We start from the raw sequence: 27,895 nt of genomic DNA on the forward strand, positions 1-27,895 counted from the left end.
TATATATTATTTTTCAGATTCTTTTCCATTATACATTATTACCAGATATTGAGTATAGTTCCCTGTGCTATACAGCAGGTCCTTGTTGTTTACCTATTTTATATATAGTAGTGTGTATATGTTTATCCCAAACTCCTAATTTATCTCTCCCCACCCCTGCTATCCCTTTTGGCAACTATAAGTTTGTTTTCTATGTCTTTTGAGTCTATTTCTGTTTTGTAAATAAGTTCATTTGCATCAATTTTTTAGATTTCACATATAAGTGCTATCATATGATATTTGTCTTTGTCTGGCTTACTTCACTTAGTATGATAATCTCTAGGTCCATCCATGTTGCTGAAAATGTCATTATTTCATTCTTTTTTGTGTCTGAGTAATATCCCATTGCATATATATATACCACATCTTCTTTATTCACCTGTCGATGGACATTTAGGTTGCTTCCATGTCTTGGCTATTATAAACAGTGCTGCTATGAACACTGGGGTGCATGTATCTTTTTGAATTAGAGTTTTAAAAAACGTACTTTTAAAAGACAGTATAACCCAACACATAATTACAATTGGGTTGCTCCAGAAAACTGTATCTTAGTTCTACTTAGCTTGGAGTCTTGCCTTAGTGAAGAGTGAGAGAGCAAAAGCAAGAGAGGAAGAAAGATTCTCATTAAGTAAGGAGAGTACTTACTGTGATAGCAAAGAAATCATTTTTCTAGTCACTCAACAAAAGTTTACCAAATCACTATTGCATAGCAGGCCAAGACAAGGATATACAGAGAATGAAATTTATGGTCTTGTGGGTAATTAAGACAACACACGCAAGCACGCATGCAAACTAAAACACACACACACACACACACACACACACACACACACACACAAAAACCAGGAATTATAATACTGCAGGATGATACATGACAGGGGAAGTGAAGCATACTCTAGGAATACAGTGGAGACCTAGCCCAGTTTTGTGGGTAACAAAAAAGCTGAAGAAGGCAACCTCTAGAATAAGAACTGAAGGATGCCTGGGTGCCAGCCAGCCTAAAGGAAGAGAATTTCCAAGCACATGTGAAATGAGACACCACAGAGTTCTAGAGATTGAAAGAAGTTCTTTCTGGATTGAGGGTAGACATTCAGAAAGAAGTGATAAGAAAAGGAGCAAACTGATAAATGAGAAAAGGTCTTATAGAAGAATTTGTACTTAATTTAAAGCGGTCAAAAATTGTTCTAGAAAACAGTACTGACAAACTCTGCTTATTCTTTCCTACACTGCTAACATAATCACTTGAGACATTATCTAGAATTTACAAACGAGCAATGAAATCAATTCTTGTTTCAGAACAATAAAACAACAACAGATATTTTTGGTATAAGTATGTCTCAAATATTTCATGGGACATACTTATACTACACAATGATTTGTTGTTTATCTGAAGTTCAAATTTACCTGGGTGCCCTGAATTTTTATTTATTAAATTTGGCAACCATGGCCAGCAGGCAGTCAAGGGAGAACTTATTAGGATAGTCAAGTTAGTGGCACAAGACTGATAATGGCTGTGTATGGTACCTATATTCAAATGCCAGTTTGAATAATAGGAAATTTGTAACATTTTGAGAAAATTTAATGAAGTTTGTTGTGTCCAGCATTATTTTTAAAGCCCGCAAATCCCTTTGAACATTGATAATTAAGAGGGTGGGTTGAATTGAACATAAGGTCAAGAAAAATTATTTTTCTAAAGAAAATATAAAAATTCATTTACTGGCAATGTGAAAGACATTAATTTTCTCTACATGTATATATACAAATATACATATGCAATATGTATGTTATACATGAGTACTATACCTTTTACTATAAAGATAAAATATTACAAATTTCACTACAAAAAACCAAAACTTTATTTCTTAATTTGGTCACTAGGTATCAAAACATTGACACATTCTTAAAAAGCTCATGAATATTTTCATCCATGAAATCCCAAACAATTGTTATAGTTGTCAACACTTCATAAAACAACTACTGCAACATATAATTACGTTTTACTACTAACTAATTTTGCAAGAATGAGGCAGGCAGAGTATATACACACTGCATTTCTTTTTAAGGAAGAGTGTTTATTTAATCATCAACAAATATTTATCAAACATTTTCCAATTCAAAGGTAATGGGAATATATGTGTGAACCACACTGACATCATCCCTGTCCTGATGGAGTTTTCCACCTAGTGAAGGAGTCAGGCAAAGCACACACAAAGAAACACATAAGACAATTACAGATAGTGGTCAGTGCTCTGAAAGAAAGAAACAGATAAAGCATAGAGAAGGTTGGGCAAGAGGCATGTACTTTAAAAAAAGAAAAAAAGGGTAGTCAGGAAAAGTCCTCTGTGACATCAGGGAAATGATTAGACAGGACCTGAAAGGTGCAAGGGATCCAGTCACAGCATTAGAAGGTTGGCATCATCCTATGCAGAGGAAGCAGCTTGTGCAAAGGCGCTAAGGCAAGAAAGAACTCAATTCATCCAAGAAACTGAAAGAAGGGCTCTGTGGCTTGAGCATGATGATCAAAGGTCCACAAGGACTAGATGTAGTAGTTTGTAGTACTAGTTTGTAGCAGGGGACAAGTAAAGACACGGTCTGAAGTGTTAACTTTATCTTAAAATGCAATGAAAACACGGGCACAGTCTTAAGCCGGGGAACGATATGGTCAAATTATACACTGCTTTCAATGATCACTCTGATTGCTGTTAGAGTGTCAAGGAAGTGAGCAAAAGTGGGATTGGCAGATTATTCAGGAAGTGACTACATTGGTTGTGGTGAGAAAGGACTTGGGTTTGGAATCTGGACTTTAGCAGCAAGAGTTGAAGAGAGGTGGGCAGATCTGAGGAAAGACAAACCAGAGAGAATTCTTGGCTGTGAGAACGGGGCGCTGTGAAAAGATATGAGCTGAAGATACAAATTTGAGTGTTGTCAGCATATTGATAATACCTCAGGCCGTAAGGATGGGCAGAATCATCTGGGAAGAGAATGCAGAAGAAAGAAAAGAGGAGTCCCAAGTCTAAACCCTGAAAAACAGAAACATTTAAAGCTGAGGTACGGAAACAAGATAAAGCAAAGACAGAAGGCACAGCCACTGAAGCCAACATGTCCGTGTTACAAGGACTGAGAGTTATGTCAGAATGAAAGAAAAATAGCTGGTTAGATTTTCCGTTACTCTTCTTGGCTTTCTTCCTTCTTAATTGTGTGAAAACAAAGCTTACCTTTGTACTTTCAGCAGGATGACGAGAAAGGGAAAAGCAGGTGTGTTAACATGCCCCAATCCTTTATCTCAGATCTCTGACAAGCTTTAATTAGTTTGCTAGTTGAGGGCTTCCTGAGTAAATGCAATTCTGTCACTTCCTAGGCATTCTCATGCTGGGTGTAATGGATTTTTTTGGTCTCCAGTTCAGATAACATTTCTATGTTGTCCAAAATAGTTATAAGCAATTTTGTTAGTTAACTTCCTATAATTTCTCCCTTATATTTTTGAAACAGTATGCATAAGATTTCACTAATTGTCCTGTTTCAAGAACATAAACACTCATTATTCTTCTCCAATATTAATTTTTAAATTTAGCTTTAAATTCCATTTTCCCATTTAAAATAGCTATATTCACTGAAATGGAAAAATACAAGAGAAAAAATACTATTAAGGCTTGAGGTTTTGCCAAACAAAATAAAAGAGTTACTGCTAAGTTTAGGTGTTCACATGCACTGACCATTTAAGAGAAAAGTGGGTTTTTAGTTTAACTTATTCATTTGAATGTTAAGGAATTTGTTTAGGTCATGTTTGCGTCTCAGCAAACAGCCGGTTTGGGAAAGAATCAGCTGATGTAATCAAGAAAAGGAATGAATATCTGACTGTAAAACTATATTCGGTTATCTTCTGCTTGCTTCCTTTCCTCTGCCTGTTTAACTTGGGAATTGTCCCCTTCCCACACCTTCAATTTATTTCTTTACTCTCTTCCCTTTTCACTCTATACATTCTTGGTGGTTGATGTACTAGCAACTTCCACTTCAGTATTTTCAGCTAATGTATCCCTTAGGAGCTGCGTCTTTTATTATGTGATCTAAGTCTCTCCTTTTTTCATCTGTAAATCGGAGAAAATAACATTGACTTTACCAAGTTGACTCAAGGAGTAATGAAAACTTCTGGAAATACCTAGCGTAGTATCAGGCACCTAGTAACTACTCAAGAAACATTAGAGCCTTTCTCCCTTTTCTCTTTAGAGGCTCTAGATGATCTGTGATCTGTTCCATACAAATGAGAAGAGCTCCAACTAAGACCAGAGCAGTGAGGACTGTTCAAATAAAAGACAAGACTCTAATGAAAGTAATTTAGAAAGTTTAGTTCAGCAGCTTGGACCACCCTTATGGTGAGCCCCAAATAATTACATGTAAGGGAAACCAGGATTGGTGATCTTAGGAAAACCCCCCAAACCTCCTTTTTCTTTAGGAACAAGAAATTAATAAATTGAGGTAGTATGTAGAGCATTCATTTCATAGTACCTAAAACTTCTCTTTTGTCCTATACTAAATGGGATTTCTTTTATTAGCATTCATAAAATAATCACTGGGTTTAAACTAGAAATTTTCTAAAGTAAATATTTTGATGGAAAATAAGTTAGTTGTGTCATTCTTAATATAGTTAGCTTATATTTTACAACCATTAAAATGTCTTAACTTTCATTGTCCTGGGCTAATGAGAAGGGAACAGAGGTAGATGCTTCCTGTTAACTGTGAGTATATTTGTGGTAAAAAAAAAAAAAAGGTGAAATGATGCCATGGTGTCCTCAATAGTTATGATTTGTAGTAGCTGGTCCTAAACGTGCACATGGTAGTGAGTGTTTACGAAACACAAGATATAGAGCTAAAGTAGTCACCACCACATCTATGTCATATGCAATGCTTTAATGTCAGCAGAACATCATCCATCAAATTAATGTTCATTTCATTTTTGTGTTTTTGGTATTTATTTTGTAAATTTCTTTATGAATAAAAGTATATGCATACATAATTTCATGTTTGTAATACTACTTTAAGTCCACTCTAGGATTTGGGAGGATTTTTTTGGTTTTGATTTTGGTTTCGGGTTTAAAAGGACTCCACACATTACTCAAGTTTCAAAACTTGGCCAACACAGCTGGCCTCATCTGGTGGCAAACATCAAAATTTACAACATAATCCCAAAACAGAAATTAATCTAACTCCATACTATATACTACTTAATTAAATTCCTATTTCAGAAGTGACGAATACATATATATGCATCAGCATACAGTATTTGTTTTTCTTTCTCTGACTTACTTCACCCTGTATGACAGACTCTAGGTCCATCTACCTCAGGGGTGAAGTGAGAGTAGCATCAACATATATACACTACCGAATGTAAAATAATTAGCTAGTGGGAAGCAGCAGCATAGCACAGGGAGATCAGCTCGGTGCTTTGCGATGACCTAGAGGGGTGGGATAGGGAGGTGGGAGGGAGGCTGAAGAGGGAGGGGATAAAGGGACATATGTATGCATATGGCTGATTGACTTTGGTGTACAACAGAAACTAACACAGTATTGTGAAGCAATTATACTCCAATAAAGATCTATTAAAAAAATGAAGTTGATATGTTATCAAGATCCAAAAAAAAAAAAAAAAGAAGTGACAAATACAATAACTGTCAAGAATTCTACCATATGACTTCAATTCAAAGAAGTACTTCCAACATAATTAACTACTTTAGGTTTATGTACCAAATGTAAAAAATAAGTGCAATTTAAGATATGTTAATATGGATGAAACCATATTTGTAAAACAATAAAAATATGGGAGACACAACAGGGAGGAGGTATCGGGGTATATGTATATGTATAGCTGATTCACTTTGTTGTAAAGCAGAAACTAACATACCATTGTAAAGCAATTATACTCCAATAAAGATGTTAAAAAAAGAGTAAGAAATATATATATAGACTTTCAATTAAATATTAATATATGTCTTAAAGGTAAATTCCCAAATCATAATCTCATTACTTGTATGCGAATCCTATATTTAATACATGTTACTTTTTTCCTTAACAAGAAAAGGTACAGAGGTTTTAAATAAAGTTATGGTGTTTCAGTTCATTCATTCACCCAAAAAACTTCTATTAAAGACAGATAAACTGAAACATTTTCCAAAGCAAGAAAAATAGCATCCAAAAATTAAAATGGGAATTGGTATGAAAATAACTTAAAAAAAAAAAACAGAAAAATACTTGGAAACAGGTTAACCATACTATATCTAAATTTGATCAAATAAATAAACAAGCTTACTGGAGTTCCCATCATTTACTTTTAGTACATCCTTTACTTTTCATACAATTCTAATCCTCTGACAAAGAAGAATGATCAACTTATTGCAACGCTGTAGTATCACCATGGAAACCATCCAAATGTATTAATCTTTGAATCTCATGAATAAAACATGAATTATGGTAGTTTCAATAATGATATTTTCTGGACAGATGGAAAAAGGGTACACTGAGACTTCATTTTATACTTTGATTCTTTAGGTAAATTAATACATAAAATACTTTGTAAACAGTGTAAGAGAGAGTATGAAATAGCATAAAAAGGCACGCACTGGCTTAATTCTCAGAAGTTACTTCATTTCTGAGTGTCAGCTTACTTCTGCAATCACTTTCAGCTTTAAATCTTCTGATTTTAAATTTAAATCTGATTCCCTGATTTTAAATGCACTGAAGAATTTAACTATTGTTGTGTGTCACACAGAGGTAACTCCTGTATAAGGATTTAACATCAAAACAGGGAGAAAATCAAGTATTTTTTAAAGTATAAAATTGAATTTCTTAATTTAGAAACAATATTTTAAGTATATGATGTTCTAATTATTTAGTTTTTGAGATAATTATTAACTTTTTGAGTAAAATTTTAAAAGACCTAACTATAGAAGGCACTAGAGCCTAACCTAATAGGGTCCGATGGACATTACTGAAAATAATACTGGAAATGATTAAAGAGAGCTCCTCTTCTCAGGAGGTTCTCGCCCCATCAGGCCAATTTAGAACAGCTCATTAAACATCAATGGTATTCTTTTATCAGATGCTTAGGGCTATTTCTTAAATTGCATATTCATCTTTTATAAGGAACAAAATTCCAGCAAATTTCAATCTGTCCTATTGTGATGGGCTGAGCTTCATTAGCTTACTGAAATGGTGAAGGCTGAACTTCCAATAATTTTAGAGGTTTCTGCTTTAATTACCTTTGATTAAAGGCAATACAGAAATAATTCTTCAAAATCTACATTAAAATTCTTTTTTCTGAAGAAAATATCCAATGAAACCCTATTTTATAAATGGCACCCACTTTCTAATAACAATTAATTACTACCAAGTAAGCCATTACTATCAAGTAATCAAGCCATTACTATCAAGCCAGTACTACCAAGTAATAAAGAACATTGCATTAAGAGCAAACCGATAGTACTATGAGAATACCGTCAGGTATTTCACCAATCACTTCAACACACAATCTCATGTACTACTTTAATAATCCCATGAGGTATCTATAACTTACATATGAGGAGAGATTAAGTAACCTATTCAAGCTTTGATTCACAATCAAGCCTTCCTGACTCCAAAGCTTGTGTATACATAATCACTACTTCAATGGTGTGAAAATAATTACACATAAATGCACATTAAAATAAATAAATGCACATTAAATGCACATTAAATTTGTGCATTAAATGCACAAAAATAAATGCACATTAAATATCTACAAGATTAATGTGCATTTCATATAGGGAAAATAATTGGCTTTATGTATTCTTTAATTACAAAGAGAATATTTTCCGGTTTTGATTTCTAGCTGTTTTGCACAGATAAAACTATTTATTCTTTGTATATTTATTCTATATCTGGCCATCTAACCTTATTCTCATATTAATTTTAATGGTACAATAATATCATAAAAGGAATATTTTATCTGTCCTATTCCTATGTTTACATGGTATATTCTTTTGTCTTAAAAGCTTGATCTTATTCCTATTTAGAGTTTTTATTAGAAATGACTGCAAAATTCTGTCAAATGTCTTTTTAGTGTCTCAGGTTATAATCTACTGAGCCACTAAAATACTTTTATTTGTTTCCTGATAATAGACTATCATTATATTCCTTAAAAAGTCTTATTTTGTTATACATATGCTGAACTTTTGCTAAACTGCTGGATGATACTTTCTATATTTTATGTACTTTTTTTTTTTTGCATTTAAATTCAGAAATGAGATCGAACTATCACTGTCCTTTTTTTAAAGTTATTTTATTTTTTTATTATTATTGTTTTTTTTTTGCGGTACGCGGGCCTCTCACTGTTGTGGCCTCTCCTGTTGTGGAGCAGAGGCTCTGGACACGCAGGCTCAGCGGCCATGGCTCACGGGCCCAGCCACTCCGTGGCATGTGGGATCTTCCCGGGCTGGGGCATGAACCCGTGTCCCCTGCATCGGCAGGTGGACTCTCAACCACTGCGCCACCAGGGAAGCCTTTAAAGTTATTTTAAAGTGTCTTGAATTTTTAATATTAAAGTTATGATTCTTCAAGAATTATTGAGGAGGTGTTAATCTTTTTCTATGGTTGAAACAGAAATTTAAATGACAATACAATTATCAGTTCTTTAAATATGTGATAATACTCAGCTAGGTATCCATCTGTTCTGGTGTTTATTGATAACAGATCTTTAAACAGCTTTCCAATATTTATATGGCTTATTCCAGTTCTCTACTTCTTCTTAGATAAATTTTGGTTATTTCAACCTTTCTCGGAAGTTATTCCCTTCCTCTAGGTTTTCATGTTTCATAGGTATAGATTTGCAGGTAATATTCTACTATACTTCTTTTAATCTCTCTTGTTCCTAGAGTTCTTTCTGCTTTCCCTTTCATAATCTTATGCATACTTTCTCTATATATTTTCCATAATTTGTGCCCTTAAGAATTTATATTGGCCACTTCAAAGAAGAATCAAATTTTGAATTAATTTAACCCTTTTAACTTTTGTATTCTACTTTAGTGATTCCAGTTTTTATTGTTATTAAATACTGATTTCCTAGTTTCTTTTGATGTTCTTTTCCTAATTTTTTTCTTAACATCTTTATTGGAGTATAATTGCTTTACAATGTTGTGTTAGTTTCTGCTTCACAACAAAATGAATCAGTTGTATATATACATATGTTCCCATATCTCTTCCCGCTTGTGTCTCCCTCCCTCCCACCCTCTCTATCCCACCCCTCCAGGCGGTCACAAAGCACCGAGCTGATCTCCCTGTGCTATGCGGCTGCTTCCCACTAGCTATCTACCTTACGAGGTAGTGACAAAGCCTCTCTCTCGCTTTGTCAGTTTACCCTTCCCCCTCCCCATATCCTCAAGTCCATTCTCTAGTAAGTGTGTGTCTTTCTTCCTGTTTTACCCCTAGGTTCTTCATGACATTTTTTTTCTTAAATTCCATATATATGTGTTAGCATACTGTATTTGTCTCTCTTTCTGACTTACTTCACTCTGTATGACAGACTCTAGGTCTATCCACCTCATTACAAATAGCTCAATTTCATTTCTTTTTATGGCTGAGTAATATTCCATTGTATATATGTGCCACATCTTCTTTATCCATTCATCCAATGATGGACACTTAGATTGTTTCCATCTCTGGGCTATTGTAAATAGAGCTTCAATGAACAATTTGGTACATGACTCTTTTTGAATTATGGTTTTCTCAGGGTATATGCCCAGTAGTGGGATTGCTGGTTCATATGGTAGTTCTATTTGTAGTTTTTTAAGGAACCTCCATACTGTTCTCCACAGTGGCTGTATCAATGTACATTCCCACCAACAGTGTAAGAGGGTTCCCTTTTCTCCACACCCTCTCCAGCATTTATTGTTTCTAGATTTTTTGATGATGGCCATTCTGACTGGTGTGAGATGATATCTCATTGTAGTTTTAATTTGCATTTCTCTAATGATTAGTGATGTTGAGCATTCTTTCACATGTTTGTTGGCAGTCTGTATATCTTCTTTGGAGAAATGTCTATTTAGGTCTTCTGCCCATTTTTGGATTGGGTTGTTTGTTTTTTTGTTATTAAGCTGCATGAGCAGCTTATAAATTTTGTCAGTTGCTTCATTTGCAAATAGTTTCTCCCATTCTGTGGGTTATCTTTTGGTATTGTTTATGGTTTCCTTTGCTGTGCAAAAGCTTTGAAGTTTCACTAGGTCCCATTTGTTTATTTTTGCTTTTATTTCCATTTCTCTAGGAGATGGGTCAAAAAGGATCTTGCTGTGATTTATGTCATAGAGTGTCCTGCCTATGTTTTCCTCTAAGAGTTTGATAGTTTCTGGCCTTACATTTAGGTCTTTAATCCATTTTGAGCTTATTTTTGTGTATGGTGTTAGGGAGTGATCTAATCTCATACTTTTACATGTAGCTGTCCAGTTTTCCCAGCACCACTTATTGAAGAGGCTGTCCTTTCTCCACTGTACATTCCTTCCTCCTTTATCAAAGATAAGGTGACCATATGTGCATGGGTTTATCTCTGGGATTTCTATCCTGTTCCATTGGTCTATATTTCTGTTTTTGTGCCAGTACCATACTGTCTTGATTACTGTAGCTTTGTAGTATAGTCTGAAGTCAGGAAGCCTGATTCCTCCAGCTCCGTTTTCTATTCTCAAGATTGCTTTGGCTATTTGGGGTCTTTTGTGTTTCCATACAAATTGTGAAATTTTTTGTTCTAGTTCTGTGAAAAATGCCAGTGGTGGTTTGATAGGGATTTCATTGAATCTGTAGATTGCTTTGGGTAGTAGATTCATTTTCACAATGTTGATTCTTACAATCCAAGAACATGGTATATCTCTCCATCTATTTGTATCACCTTTAATTTCTTTCATCAGTGTCTTATAATTTTCTGCATATAGGTCTTTTGTCTCCTTAGGTAGGTTTATTCCTAGATATTTTATTCTTTTTCTTGCAATGGTAAATGGGAGTGTTTTCTTGATTTCACTTTCAGATTTTTCATCCTTAGTGTATAGGAATGCCAGAGATTTCTGTGCATTAACTTTGTATCCTGCTGCTTTACCAAATTCATTGATTAGCTCTAGTAGTTTTCTGGTAGCATCTTTAGGATTCTCTATGTATAGTATCATGTCATCTGCAAATAGTGACAGCTTTACTTCTTCTTTTCCGATTTGGATTCCTCTTATTTCCTTTTCTTCTCTGATTGCTGTGGCTAAAACTTCCAAAACTGTGTTGAATAAGAGTGGTGAGAGTGGGCAACCTTGTCTTGTTCCTGATCTTAGTGGAAATGCTTTCAGTTTTCCACCATTGAGGACAATGTTGGCTGTGGGTTTTTCATATACGGCCTTTATTATGTTGTGGAAAGTTCCCTCTATGCCTACTTTCTGCAGGGTTTTTATCATAAATGGGGTTGAATTTTGTCAAAAGCTTTCTCTGCATCTATTGAGATGATCATATGGTTTTTCTCCTTCAGTTTGTTAGTATGGTGTATCATGTTGAGTGAGTACTTTGTTTATTTTTATTTTTATTTAATAAAAAAGGCATTTAAAGCTAAAATTCTGTACTAAGCACAGCTTTTACTGGGTATGTATATTTTGTTAAGAAGAGATCATCTTCTTCGTTAACTCATATATAGTTTGTAATTTCCCTTTGCTTTTAAGAGTTATCTAAGAGTGTGTTTTAATTTCCTAACAATTTTTTTTACTTTCCTAATAAAGTTGCCTAATGTAATTTTTCCATTTCCTAATAAAGGTTAGTATCACAGAACATGGCCTATTTTTTTTTTCAGAGAAATAATTTTTTTTAATAGGATGAACAGAAGCTCAGTACAAATAAGAGTAACATGCTAACATGTTAAGGTGTTCCCTGGGTTACAAAATATCAACATCCCCCAAGAAAATTACAGGCTAAGCGTATCTGCATGTGGATACTGGCTGTGTGATACAGACATTGAGCCTGTCATAGCCTCACTTGCCTCATCTGGGAGAGAGAGAAGATGGTCAGAGAAGCTCCAAGTATGTAAAGTATGAAGTGAACATGGCCTATTAAAGATTTTTACTTTCTTGAATTCATAAAAGTTCAGGCAACTTTTTCAAGGTCTAAAATTCCTAAGATGAGTCTTTTCTCACTTGAAATTGCAAATGATTTCCATAATGTAAACATTTTCCAAAAGGAATCTTGACATTTCAGCATTGTAAATGATAAATATGCAACCTCATATATATTATGATACAAATGAGGAGTTTTGTTTACTACTTTAAATACTTATCAACAATAAATTTCTAATATAATTTTTCCTATGACAGTGAATGGATTTTATTGAGAACTCCTTAACTTCTGGTATTTATTTCATCCTTATCCAGCTTTATCAGAAACTGTAGGAAGGCTATGGGCATACTGTGTCACTGAATATAGCAATGAATTTTATTCCATTCATAAAGAAGTTGTATGTATGTGTTTGATTCATATGGGGTCTTTGTTTAGTTTAGTTTTCTCTCTCATTTCCACCTTTTGTTTTAAATGTTGAGCATGGAGTTTATATTTAACATTTTCTTATCTCTCCTTACTTATTCATATGTCCTCCAAGGGTTAACAATCACATCAGTCATTAAGATTTCATTCCAGGAGAGGGAATGGTAAACTTGATAACACAGCCATAATATTATGGGGAAACAGTATCTAGAAAACCCTGTCATAAAAGTCACAATTTTTGAGAGAATCTTTTTTTCTTTTTAAATCAGTGTAGTAAAACTAGGAAGAAAAGTAAACCATTTAGATATTGGAAGATGTTGGTAGGATGTTAAGACTAGTTATAGTGCTAAGTTACTGTGTGAAATTCAACAAGACTTTTATGTATTCTACTGTAATATGTGAACAAATATGAATTAGACAGTTAACTGTCTTTATTTTTAATAAATATTTTTAATGCATTACCTTTATCTGACAAAAGAATTCTAAATAATTGGACTGAAAGATATATGGAAAAAGACTACAATCTTTAATTGTAATCTTAGATTGCTGTACTTTAGATAAGTCAAATGTCAAATACAAGAGCAAAAGTGTAAAGGTATGAAAATTTTAAGAAATAAAAGACAGTTTACGTGTAATATTGTGCTCGCTCATGCTGCATTCACTCATGTCCTTCTCACTGACTTATACAGTATTGGTGTATGGCTGGTATTAGCCTAATAATATAACCATCTCAAAAAGAAAAATGGAGACTACATTTAATCATCGCACCAGGCACTATGTTCTAATTATTGTTTCATTTCTTCCATATGATAAGGGTTAAATATATTGACATGTAATCTGAAGTGAAAATTCCAAAGCTAGGAAAAGGCAATCTGCTTTTATAACTCAGCTGACAGAACTACATTTCAGAGCAGACCGACTCCAAAATATCTCCTAAACCAGTCTTTTTCAAGCTATCTATGATGAAAGGCCATATATTTGTTATTGCAAAAGTTCACAAACCAAAGCTTTTGTAAAATACAACAAAATAAATAATTCAAAAGAAATTTAAAGATAAAATAACAAGCCCAAATTTTATCATTAGATTCAACAGACATAAAATTACTCTATAAAACTGCCGTAAATTTTTCAAAGCACTTACTCTCAATTTCTGTGCTTACTGCTGACCAATAACAAATAATTCATGGATAAGCCTTAGTCCACAGACCACAATCTCAGTAGTCAACACACTCCCAAATCTAAGAGTCTATCAGTATTAGGTGTTTCCTGAAGAAATTTGTATAGCACTAACAAGAATCGTGACCAAATGGAAAATGGGCATAAACCTAATGAAATGTTTCAACAGTTACAAACAAACATGTCTACTTCCTAATCCTTAGAACTTGTGAATGTGTTACCTTAAATGGCAAAAGGGACTCTGCAGACGTGATAAAGGTTAAAGATCTCAAGATGGAAAGATGATTTTAGAATATCTGGCCCCAATATAACCACAGGGTTTCTTATAAAAGAGGCAGGAGGAGATATGATGGTAGATGCTGAAGTCAGTGGGAGGGGTTCGAAGGTGCTATGCTGCTGGCTTTAATGATGGATGAAAATACTATAACCAAGGATGTAGGTGCACTCTGGACACTAAAAAAGGGAAGGAACTTCCTCCTTAAGGAGAACGGCCCAACCAACACCTTAATTTTAGTACCTCTGATCCCTAGAATTGTATGATAATAAATGGGCGTTGTTTTAAGCTACTAAGATTGTGGTAATTTGTTATAGTAGGAATTGGAAACATACAGACATAAAGATTTTGGCTCTGGGAAGTAGGGTGCTGCTATAACAAATACCTAAAAATGTGGAAATGGTTTTGGAATTGACAGTGGGCAGAGGCTGGAAAAATTTTGAGGAGCATTAGAGACAAAGCCTAAATTACCTTGAATGGACAGTAAAAATATGGATGTTAAAAGCCCTGCTGGTGAGGGCTCAGAAGGAAATGAGGAACTTGTTATTGGAAGGTGGAGGGAAAAGAATATTTGTTATGGAGTGGCAGAAAGCTTAGCTGAATTACTCCCTATAATTACATAGAAATCAGAATTATAAGTGATGAACTTGGATATTTAGCTGAGGAGATTTCCCAGCAAAGTGCTGAATGGAGTGGCCTGGTTTCCTCTTCTTGCTTATAGCAAAGTGTCAGAGGAAAAAAACAAATTGAGTTAAGAATTATTAAGCTAAAAGGAACCAGGACCCAATGATTTGGAAACTTCTTGACCTATGCAGATTGCAAGAGGTGCTAAAATTAGGGGTCTCACTTTCAGGAAAGTGTGGCTCTGGAGAAAAAGTCAATCGTGTGTCTGGACAACCTTTGCCTAGTACCTTGGAAGGATTAAAACCTCAGAATGTTCATTCACAGAGGGAGCTCTTGCAAAGATTAGGCATGGGATTCATAGACCCCCATCTATTTGTATCGTCTTTAATTTCTTTCATCAGTGTCTTATAATTTTCATGACCCTCATTCATTTCCACAGAGGCCAAAAATGGAGATGAGATTATCCAGGAAAGATCTGTGAAGCAGCCTGTTTTCTAATAGAGAAAACCCCAGAGATTTACAAAAGAGAACCACAAGTTTCTCAAGAATGTTACATCAGTAGAAACACTGTCAATCTGGACTAAAAAAAAAAAAAAAAACAGAGAAAGATGAAATTCAGAAAGGCTGTGTACTCTCAAAATTATACAGGCAAGAAATATCCAGGTGAAATTATGTGATATCTTTCAGGAAAAAAGAATAATGATTCTTAGGGTGAAGAACCAGGCCCAGAGGGCAGAGCCTTGAGTCACAGAGGATTATTCCCAGGCTCTGAAATATAACTGAGTTTGCCTAGTTGGATTTCTAAATTGCTTGAAACTGGTAACCCATTTTTTTCTTCCACATTCTCCCTTTTTAAATGAAAATATCTGTAACTGTTAACTTATGCCTGTCCCACCAATGCATTTTGAGAGCGTATAATTTGTCCTTTAATTTCACTGGTATACAGACAGAGAGAAATTTTGCTTGAGGATGGATTATAACTAGAACCTTACTCATACCTAATTTAGATGATTTAGATGATGAGATTTGGAATTTTTAAGTTGATCAATTTTAGATGAGATTTTGGTCTTGAGATGATACTATAAATAGTTGAGACTTTTGAGGATCTGGAATTTGGTGAATGTGTTTTGCTTGGGAAGGATGTGAATTTGGAGCGGTGGCCAGAGGGCAGACTATGGTAAACTGAACAATGACCTCCCACAAAGAAGACGTCTGTGTTTTAATCCCTGGAAACTGAACATGCTACCTAAAATGGCAAGAGAGACTTTTCAGATGTGATTTGGTCATGGATCTTGAGATGAGAAGATTATTCTAGAGAATCTGAGTGGGCTCAATGTAATCATAAGGGTCCTTATAAGAGGGAGACAGGATAAGATATGAGGACAGGAGCAGGGGTCAGAGTCAGAGAGATATTCAAAGATGCCACATTGCTGGCTTTCGATATGGAGGAAGGGGCCAAAGAAGAGAGCAGCCGTTAGACCATGGAAAGGGCAAAGAAATAGATTTTCTGCTAGCGCCTCCAGAAGGAATGCAGCTCTGCCAATACCCTGACGTTAGGACCTCTGACCTCTAGAACCATAAGATAATAAATTTGTGATGCTGTAAGCCACTAAGATTACAGTAATTTGCTATAGTAGCTAGAGGAAACCAGTATGTGGCCTCTATTTAACTTGACATAGTATCTCTCTACAAATATACCATTAAAATCTTGAATTTTCACATTCCATGAAATTTAGTCAATATAGCAAAGAATATGCTTCACAAGACACAAAAATTAATTTTTAAAATTTAAAAATCCTAAGGATATTTTTTCTGTTAACAGTCCTCTTGTGGAAATGTGACAACATAAAAATGGAACATTTCGTCATTCTGACATGATGAATTTTCCCTTGTAAACTAAAGAAAAAGTAATTCAGTAAATATACTTTGCTCTTAAATAGTCAATATCATTCTTCCTAACTGCATTAGCATCTGAAAGTAAGCTAGGAATGATTTATTTAGACTTTGAATCTATTACTGCAAATGAGAGTCCCCTTCACCAAAGCCCCCTCTTTAATTACTTCATCCACTTAATTTCAAAAATCATATGAAGAGTTTTTTTAAAAGCACTCCAAATCTTATTGGGCAGAAAAAAAAAAACAACTGTCCACAGTTCAAGCAGGAATACATATTCAGTAACTAGCATCATGGCATGATTTATTCACATGTAAGGATTTCTAAATTCTTTGGAAAGTCATGATACAATTCCAACAGAAATATACACATGTAACAAAGTATTTCAAAGCATCTCTTACCTGTGTAACAAGTGGCTCCAAAAGTCTCTCCACTGTTAGAGTCCGGATTTCCAAACTTTTGGGGTCCCATTTTAATATGATAGGTGAAGTTGCCGAAGTCATGCTCCCTACAGAAACACACATTATCCATTAGAAATAATGATCACAGAAAGAATCTGTTACCTTGTGGGTTCAAAATGAATAAGTCACCAAAACTTAGAGCATATTTGAAAATTATCTGTCTGGTCCGACCTTATGAAGTTAGAGATGGGGAAATCAGAAGCAGAACTATGTGAGGTAGTGATGTTGGGTTCAGACTGAAAATGGATATTTCCTGAGGGCACCTGTATACATTAGACAAACGCTTGGGACCCAATTGACACTGAAATATTTCACTCACTCAGTGTTTAGTACACATATCCACCTGCTATATGCTGGGAAAGACTTGACCTTGCCCTCGAGTAGCTGATAGTTTCAATGCAGAGGTTGGCCACAATTATGCCTCAATGTGACCTGTTCTGTGACCAAGGAATACAGAGAGGGCCACAGGAGAACTGAGGAAAGGACACCAAAGTCAGTCTGGGGAGATCAGCAAAGACTTTCAGGAAGCACAGTAAACCCATCATGACCACTGGATGAGGGACCCTAGGTCCTAAGGAAAGGCTTCGTTGTGTTTTTTTCACATCATAATTGACCACTGAGGAGACTATGCTCCCTTGGACAGCTGAGTTTCTTTCTCTTCATCAGGAAAGTTACCTTGCAAAATGAGTGGCAGTGATTCTGAAAATTAGCTTGCTGCTATTTACATGCTCTCTGATGACTCACTGCATTTACACTCTTGTCCCATAAAGTGAGTGTCTGATAAGGTTATTTATTGCATTCTAGCACAATCCTCTCCTACCCAAGAACCACGGGTGTGCAGGTAGCAGCCTCACACGTATCAGGCACACAATATGGTCCTGGACTCAATAGAGTAAAGTAGACGCTCTGCCAGGGGTGTGTTTCTCACTGAGAAACTGACTGCTCTTTACTGAATATATTTTGACAACTACCCACAGGACAAGCAACCTTAGATGGTACAAACTGAATCTGAATCACTTGCTTTAATACCGTCATAAATCAAACTGTTCATAGCTGTTCTCTTCTTTTGAATCAATGTCCCCACTCAATTCCACTCTTATAAATCAACATAGATGATTATTTCTATTAGAATTAATACTAAAAATAAGGTCTATCACAATAGACACACGTCTCTTTACTGACCTGCTAAAGCTAGTCCTTTTGCAAACATTCCCAACAAATTTGCTTCAGGAAAAGAAAAAAAAAAGGCAGAGACACAGTGTGCTGGTATTTTACCTCTCTCTAAATGCCATATTTTAAATAAACTAAGCATAGCAATCCAACCATATAGACCGATTTAGATTTGGGTTCCTTCACAACAACAATAGTTGGCACGGATATGCTGCCTGTACTCCAAAAACCTAAAAGCACTTTACACATTTCCCATTCACACTACCAACTGCCACATAGCAGCTCTGACATGCCCAGAATTCTGCTGCTGCAGCACACCTTCCTGTGCTGTAGAAGGATGAAAACACCAGATGCTTTCTATCCACACAGGATACCTTCATCCCTGCCAAAGCCAGCCCTACCTAAGTAACCCAGTACTTAGGACACATGATTGCAAGTCTCTGAGAAGTTCCCTGAAAACCTCTTTCCAGCTCTGATGGAATAATGAGTGGCATACTAACGATGATGCACACGGAGGTCCTGTAGGAAAAGATAACTAGTAGTGGAGTAGTGAAGTCCTTTTAAGACCATAGTGAAAGGCACTGAGTGGGACTGTGCAGAGAATCACCACTATTACACGGGCACACTAGTGCACCTAAGCTGGTAGACCAAGGAAGGCACACAACATCTTTATGCATGTTCCAATATATTACTGTAAAGAAATGGCACTCAAAAAATGCTGAAGTGAGAAACAAAAATGCTGGGGCACTCACATTAGAGACACTAATCTAGCACGCAGGAAGCAAAAATGGGAGATATTGAACAAACACCTCAAGCCAACTGTGAGCCAAGAAACAGAGTGAGACGGAGCGGAGCCTTGGATCCTGAAGGTCAGAGGCCTTATAAATCTAAAACTGAAAGGACAAGAGTGACTGAGCAAATCGCTGGACTTAAATTTATTACTTTGGGGAGCAATCTTTCAGCCACTTCTTTTGACACAGGTAAAATTCAAGTGCACAAGGCAAGGAAAGGCTAAATGGTATGAATCTGTTGAAGGGGAAAACCTAGTCGTAGAAACCACACATTCCTCTGTGTGAAACAAGCAAATCAACTCAAATAAGAAGGCAAGAGGACAAATGAAGTGTGGAGTCACATACACCAGCCTCTCATGTTCCAAAGGAACACGTCTCAAATCCATACTACGCATCCGTACAATTCATGCAGACTGTTTTGTCCACAAAAGAGATTCCTTGTAAAGAAAATATACCTTTTTATTCAATGATTAAAATTCAAAGAAAAAATTACATATTCTACTTGCTTTGGTTAGGGAAACTTAGACTATTGACTAGACACAAAGAGTGAAAAACAGGGGTTGTCAAAAACAAAAGACAACAGGGTTGTCCTCGTCCATACATTGCAATTTTACAAGCCCAAGAACAAGCTCTTAGCAATTTACTTAATCTCTGAGCAAATATTCTCCTTGAAAAGTATCAAATTGCATATACATGAAAGGTGATAAAACAACCTCTATGGTAATAACTTAGATAATTTCAGACTCACTCCATGGGGGTGAGGAAGAGGCATGGGTCAAGGTGCTAGCAGCCACTCATCACTCACAACAAAAAAAGCAAAACCTGACAAAAAAGACTAACGGTGTAAAACAAGCTCCCTTATGAGCAGCCAAGGGTCATGTGCTTTGCTAATTTAGACAGTGTCCTGATAAATAGAAAATCTCTCAAGGTACCTATCCCAAGGAGTGCCTTCAAATGACAAATATGTTAATGCAATGAATAATTCACTGCAGAAATTCCCCACTGCCAGATGTTCCTGGAAAAAATGTCTTTGAACCCTCTGCCTCAAGCTTCTGAGTTCTCACCATTCTTTCTACTGTTCTTTTGCAAAACAATGGTCCAGGATGCTTTTTAGTTGCCCAGGAGGCCACCCAAACTTGCCTTCCCTCCAAAGGACTCCAGCTTCAGGTTCCCTTCAGGAATTTCTCTCTTTATCAATCCTGAGCACTACTGCCAACAAACTCTGTGAGGCTTTCTTGGAAGACAAGCTAGCTTTGGTTGATAGGCAAATTCATGAGAAGTTAATGACTGATAGTGGGTTTATTCACCTATCTCCATATGTATGATATTGAGTCAGCTACTTAACCTAAGCTTCAGTTTCATCACTTGTAAAACAAAAATGGTAATAACCTTATACAATTTATGAATTTGTCCTGAAAATTAATGAAATAATTGCATATGCAAATAGTGATAGTTTTACTTCTTTGCCATGTTGTCCGTATGATTATCACCCTAGCCAGTTCAACACATCGATTGGAGTGGGGGCCCATGGAGACCCTGCAAGGCAAGATGTTTTAAAACAAAGCTTTGTTGAAAAAGTGAGATATGAAAAAGAGAGAGAATTTTCTAAGTTTCTTCAGTATTTCAAGAATCAAGCCTGGAAACACTAAATCATACTGTTTCTTCCATAAGTAATAATAACACTGGCTAATGATCTGACATTATTATTATCTCCCATTTACAGACAGGGAAATTGAGGCATAAAACAGTTCAGAGAGTTACCCACGGTCACAAAATTTGAACCTAAACTGCCTGGCTTTAGGGTTTGTGCTCATAAGCACTATGCTTACTGCTTCTAAAGAAGAAGCCCTAGGCTTGGGTCTATGCCAGCATCACCATGGTACTTCTGAACCATGGGAAAAAGGAGAGATATGGACAGGAATGGAAAAACCAGGAGCCACCCCCTTCTGGAGAATGAGGGAGGGAGGGGCTGAGGAGGGAAACAAAGGACAGGAGCCCTGCTGCACAGGTGGAGCCCATGGGAAATGCAGCTTCACTTCCTGGTGAGGAAGGGCAGGTCCTCAGTTCAGTTTCCCCTAGCCACCTTTGGTCCCTGGGCAAGAATGGGATGCTGGTGGTGGGGCTGGGTCACCTGGTGAGCAACACAGCACACTGGCAAAGCTGAAAGAAAGACCCTGTGATGAGTTTCGCCAAGTAAACAGAATTTTGGTCCCCATGACCTTGGATCCCTCGTGAATATGTTACATTTCATCGTAAAGGAGATTTTGCAGATATAATTAAGGTTACTAATCACTGGACCTGAAAATAGGCAGATGACCCTGGATTATCTATGTGGGCCCAATGTAAAGCTGAGCCCTTAAAAACAGCTTTCTCCTGGCTGTGGGTAGAAGAGGCAGTCATACAGATGCAGCAGACAAGGACGTCAGGCAGGGCAGAAGAGGAAGGCAGAGGGATTCAAAGTGTGAAAAGGACTCAACCCACCACTGCTAGGTGGGGCTACATGGAAAGCATGAAAAGAAATGTGGGTAGATTCTGCAAGCTAAGAGAGGGCCCTGGCTGACCGCCAACAAGGAAACAAGGACCTCCATTCTACCATCACTGGGTACTGAATTCAGCCAAAACCCTGAATGAGGTTGGAAGTGGACTCTTCTCTGGTGCCTACAGTAAGGAACTCGGCCCTATCAACACCTTGGTTTCAGCCTTGTAAGATGCTAAGCAGAGGACTCAGACCAAGTCCACCTGGGCTTGTGACCTGCAGAGAGTACAAGATAAGAAATCTGTGCTAAAAAATAAATAAATAATAGAAAAAAAAAGAAATCTGTGCTGTTTTCAGCTGCCAAGTTTGTGGTCAATTTTTACGGCAGCAATAAGAAACTATGACAGGTGGCTCTAGAATCTGTGTGTGTATCACAATCACCTGGAGGGCATCTTCATACACAAACCCATCCAGAGAGTTTCTGATTCATTAGGCCTGGGATGGGTCTGAGAAACTGTTTTATTTTTCTTTTCTTTTTTTTTTTTTTGCACTTGTAACAAGTACCCAGATGATACTACTGGTCCAGGAATCACACTTTGAGAACCACTGTTGTAATCACAGTTCACAGTCACACACGTCAGCAGGGAAGCAGTGATGAGGAAGATATGGGATATCTCTGTGGAGATCCTGGGACCAGAAGCAATAACACTGCTGTTATTCCAATTATCACTGGAATCATTATTATATTTTCTGAAAGGTACTTATGCTTTTTAGGGGATCCAATGCCTTGAAGCGATTCTTAACAGGGAAATGAAATGGCATACCATAATCATTCGGGTTTTTTTAAACCACATGTGTGCCAATCCCCAATATCCCCCAAAGTTCTGACAGTTTCCCCAGAAGATGCCTTTTCTACTGAGAATCACTGCCATAGTAGTGATCCCTGTGAAGAATGTAAAGTAACAGCGGGAGAGAGTCACATCCCTCAGTTCACCAAAAGCAGAAATGAAGGTCAAGGTATAATCGCTTAATAGAGAATAAATGTTTCCAAAGAAACTGTATTCCTAAGTAATTTGAAGTTATTTGAGGGCTACAAAAATAAGTCTTCCAAAAATGTTATCTAAAATACAATAGCAGTTCTCATTTTCTGTTGTTAATAAAGGAAGGTACCTCTAATATTCAGGCCCCCTATTGTAAGAGGGGCTTTTTTCTATAGTTGAGAAGAGTATGTGTGTATGTGCATCACAGGCAGGAGTAGAAGTTGAGAAACAAAACAGAGAAGGAGGCACCTGATTATACTTCAAACACCCCTAGAGAGTAAATCTAAATGGATGGTGAGGGGTATTCAGCACTCTTCCTGGTAGTACCCTGGGTATGGAAATGGCCTAATCAAGTAGCTTAACTATGGGAAAGTCCTGCTTCTTATTTTCCACCATTAGCTTTGCTCAACTTCAGCTCATTTTCTCTTCCTCTGACTCTAAGGAGGCAGCGTGTCGCCCATCACTGTCCTCTACGTGATAACCATTCAAAGCCCTTGCTCAGTGAACTGACAGTTGACCCAAGATGCAAGTTGCTGCTGCAATTAGAAGATCCATCACCATTTTTAACCAAAATTGAAGTGATGTGTAATTTCCAACTGTTCTTTGCTATTTGCAGTGGAAGGGGGTGGGGCAGTTAACTCTAACACTACCCTCAAGTACTGCAATATCTTCAAGACTTCTATTTATGGTAAACCCGTACCTTTTAACAAAACACAGAAAGAAACACTGCTGAGCAAAAACATCATTCTAATAATTTTAAAAGGTTGCAATAACACTTCACGTCTAAGCAAAAATGCCTACTAAAGAATACCTTAATATTTTTAAACTCATATTAAATAAGTATTAAACTATTAAATCCTCTTCAGAGCCTCTTTTTGCTTCTACCCAGATAAACAAAATGTCACCAAAAAGGAATATATGAAGAAAGCTCCACAGCCTGAAGGCTGTCAGGGTGACAAGTTTAGACTAATAGTATATAGCCTAGAGCTTGCTGATTAAACAAGAAATAACCATGTCCATATCTCACTGAAATGAGTTTTTATACTTAAAATAGCATACATATAAAATTTAAAACTATGTGCCAACTTAATAGAAATTTACTACTCCTGGTGTATACTAATAGAAAGCCAGTAATTTGAAATTCAAAATGAAAAGTAGTATCTGTCATATTCATTTCCTTGCTTTTCACTACATTCGTAGTCTCATCATTTAAATTCATTTTGGAGCATAAACAGGCTCAGTCTACTCCTAAATTATGGCTTGTTTTCCATTCAGATGTGAACATATGTGTTATCCAGATAAGCAGTGCTGAATCTATATGCTGTTAGGTTTCCGAAGTCCCAACCAGCACTCTGTTTTCTCTAAACAAAATATATCTGACCAAAGGTTAACACTGTTCTACCTATTATCCTTCAGCAGCATTGCAATTCTGATTTAGGTAATAGATTCCAAAAACTGAAAATAAGAACCGTTAATATTTCAGACAACATATTTTTAGAAATTATCTTTATAATCCAAAAGTAACTTCAGATTATTTAATAGGAACATATTATTTAATTGGCAATTTATTTATTCTATGTCCTTCTAACCTGTAAATTAGAATTCCATATGCAATGATTATATAACTTTAATCTTCATAAAAATCTCAACGGGCTTCCCTGGTGGCACAGTGGTTAAAAATCTGCCTGCCGATGCAGGGGACGCGGGTTCGTGCCCCAGTCCGGGGAGATCCCACACGCCGCGGAGCGGCTGGGCCCGTGAGCCATGGCCGCTGAACCTGCACGTCCGGAGCCTGTGCTCCGCAACGAGAGAGGCCACAACAGTGAGAGGCCCGCGTACCGCAAAAAAAAAAAAAAAGAAATCTCAACATTTCAGATTCAGATTACAGCAAAATAAACATACACTGCTCTCCTTATCTTTCATCTTGCTGTATAATTCCACCCAAACTAATTTAGGGAAACATTCCTTTTCTAGAACAAAGTAACTGCTTAACTCTCTTCTCCAACAAGTCCCAAGTCTTTGTAACAAGGCTGTCATTCCACTTTCTGACCATGGTCTAATGGATCTTATTTCTTTAACATAAGTCTTCTGCTCTAATCAGGTTTGGACCACATTATAATGTAGAGTTCATGCCACTTCCCAAAATCCCCACCTGGAACATATTCCTTGTCATCCTCCAAAATCCAGACACTGATTTCACATTGTGTCTTCTCCATAAACCCTAAATTGCTACTGGATTTACAGTCAGTAACAGAAGACCTTACTTTTTTCGTAACTGGCTCATTGTTAAGAAATTGACGTTAGTTTTACATGACCCACTAGATTTTAAACTCATTAGGGCACAAATCAAGTTTTTGACCTCTTGTCTATCACATGTACAATAGGGAATTACATCCTTCATAAATGTTTGCTTAAGTATACATATATAAGATGTCCCAAATACCTATCTAATTTTTTTCAAATATCAATTTTTTATCTTTTTTTTTTTTTTTTTTTTTTTGCGGTACGCGGGCCTCTCACCGCTGCGGCCTCTCCCACTGCGGAGCACAGGCTCCGGACGTGCAGGTCCAGCGGCCATGGCCCACGGGCCCAGCCGCTCCGCGGCATGTGGGATTCTCCCGGACTGGGGCACGAATCAGTGCCCCCGGCATCGGGAGGCGGACTCCCAACCACTGCGCCACCAGGGAAGCCCAATTTTTTATCTTTTCAATAGTAGAGTCTATTTCCTAGGAAGTAATAAATTTATAAATATCTTTTGGACATATTTTTAGATATAGGTCAGTACTTCTTAGAGACCTAAAACAAGTGATATCTTGGTATGGTTTAGAGAATATAAATTTATACAGTTTATTTATAAACTATGTTACACTTATATTTATGTTTAAATTTATATTTGGGTTTCTTTTTATTTACATATTTTTAAAAAATACACAGTTTCACTATTTATTTTAACTGGATCACTAGTTTTTATTTATTTTGCTTTAAATCTGGGTATCATTTTGTTCAGGAAAAAGTAACCTGAGGGCTTCCTTCAGCAAAGTAGTGAGGTCTGCCTTGGTATTTGATTCTCTGCTGAGATCCACGTGGTGAACTCTTTGTGAAGGATTGTACAAGCTCTGCAATTTGGCCCACAATAGCCCTTAGGAAATCTTCTTTCTCCTCATTGACCCCAATTGCCTTTTGTCCCCAAGGCCCAATGACTTTTCCTTTCTCTGAATGCCATCAGTATTACATCTAATCAGAATAGCTGCCACATATTTAATTTGAATACAGACTGCCTTGTGCTGCTCTCTATAGGCTTTAGATAAATTTTGTCCTCTCAAATACACTCAGGGACAGGGACTCTGCCCCCTTTACAATGATTAGGACAGTACTGAACAATTAGGAAAAATGTTATGAGTACTTGTGGACTTGTTTCTTTGCCAAGTTCAAGTCTCACAGTCAGACACACACACAAGCACACACAAAATGACTCTAGTTAAAATACAATACCAGTGCTCTCATGGAAAAAGGAGATTTTCAACTCCGAATGCACCACTTTAGATACCACTTACCTGAAAAACGAAAGTGGTTTTCCTCCCTCAGAGTGCCTTCCATATTCTAGCAGAAAAGTCAAATCCCATATGCTCCAATTCTCCCTTCCTTCATCCACTTATCCATCCATTCACTCATTCACAGCAAATGTACTAACCAGCCAATGTGAGCAAGGCCCAGGTAAATGCTGTGGGAAACATCAAGGTGTATCAGACTTGTTAATGCTGATTGGTGAGATGAGACTGGCAAGAACCATTCACCGAGCAAGGAGTGTTCAGAGAGTGAGCTTGGCTGAGAATGGACACCTCTAGGGCCAGTATCCTTCCATTTCACCAGGGCACTTAAATCAGGTGGTAGGTAACCAGCATCTCTGAACTTTGCATGCCCTGGTGGAGCGATATTGAGTAGTTTGTGCAACAGAATAATGGGGAAATACTGAACACCCTTTTGAACTGCTGCCAGAAAAATGCCAAAAACAAAAGTGGGCAAGAGTATGAAAAAGTATTCAAGTAACCCCAGGATGGAGATTCAAGAAGACAAAGTAATCAGAATATTAGGACATGATATAAAGAAATAAATACAGATATTTAAGTAACAGCTATTTTAAATTGTTCAGTGATTATAACAATACTTAATTAGTACTTAAGGATTTGTATTTTTAAAGCAAGCTCCGGTGTGTTATTATATTTTATTTTATTTTTTGGTTGTTTGTTTGTTTTGCAGTACGCGGGCCTCTCACTGTTGTGGCCTCTCCCGTTGCAGAGCACAGCTCTGGACGCGCAGGCTCAGTGGCCATGGCTCACGGGCCCAGCCGCTCCGCGGCATGTGGGATCCTCCCGGACCAGGGCACGAACCCACATCCCCTTCATCGGCAGGCAGATTCTCAACCACTGCGCCACCAGGGAAGCCCTATTATATTTTATTTTAAAAGTCAAAGTTAAATCCATTGATGTGCTGGTGAGTTAACAAGGAATTAAGTTGCAGAAACTCAAATGATTTAAGCCTAATACCGCTGCCTCTTTCAGTTTCCCATTTTAAAGTGGCTTATTCACCCATCAGGTACTGCTGTGCATCTGTGGCAGCTTAGTAAAATGGGAGATGATTCACCTGCATTGTGTTATCCTTGCCCCATTCAATTGAATTACTAGACTTGAGAGGTCATAACACATTATAGCAATTATATTTGCTTAGAAGTCTTTTGTAGTGAAGATTGATATTTCAATACCAGTGGTACTCAGCATATATGCCTGCTGGTAAATTACCTTATTAAGCTTGTTGTTATAGAAAATCATATGTGAAAAGAGAAACAATAACCCAGGTTTCCTTTTGGTCATCTGTGGCATTAAATTTTGTGCTTATGAGACAAAAAAGTACCTCATGTGATATGCTTTTGTAAATACAAAAATAAAATGTACCATGACATTTAGGAAATGAAAATGGGCTGTTGAGTCTGTACATTTCAAAGTAGTAGTCCTTTCCATTTAGTTCATGATATTTACATTTCACAGCAACAAAGATTTCTCTGAACCTGGCCCAAGATTTCTCCTGGTCATGGGCCAAAGTTTATAATCATTAAGAGTTTCATGTTTCTATCAGCAAATCCTGGTGTACAGGAGTTAAAGGGAGCCCTTGATCACTGAGACTGACAAGATGTGTACAACAAAGTAATGTATGAAGACACTAGTATGTGGTGAACACTCACATATATTACTACCTTACGATATCTTCTATTTACCCTGAGGTCAATACGATAGTATCCCAGTTTTATAAGATAAGAGAACTAAAGCACAAGAATGTTGTTATTTTCCCAAAGTTGATGGAATTCAACCAAGATTTGTTTCAAATCTGTTTTCCCCACCATAGAATGCAAACTTCCTTAGGTTAAATACTTTACTTCACAGGGG

General features: G+C 36.7%; 1 protein-coding gene across 2 annotated transcripts in view; it reads right to left on the bottom strand.

Moving 5' to 3' along the window:
• Positions 1-27,895, bottom strand: part of CTNNA2 (catenin alpha 2) — a 1,189,124-nt gene that overhangs the window by 1,024,218 nt on the left and 137,011 nt on the right. For both annotated transcript variants that reach the window (XM_067704543.1, XM_067704544.1), the window contains exon 2: positions 16,921-17,027. In XM_067704543.1, coding sequence (XP_067560644.1) covers positions 16,921-17,022 — 102 coding nt within the window. In that variant the 5' untranslated portion in view covers positions 17,023-17,027. The remainder of the gene's footprint in view (positions 1-16,920; positions 17,028-27,895) is intronic.

Source organism: Pseudorca crassidens, chromosome 14 (genome assembly GCF_039906515.1).
Source record: "Pseudorca crassidens isolate mPseCra1 chromosome 14, mPseCra1.hap1, whole genome shotgun sequence".
In the NCBI taxonomy this organism is placed as follows: domain Eukaryota; kingdom Metazoa; phylum Chordata; class Mammalia; order Artiodactyla; family Delphinidae; genus Pseudorca; species Pseudorca crassidens.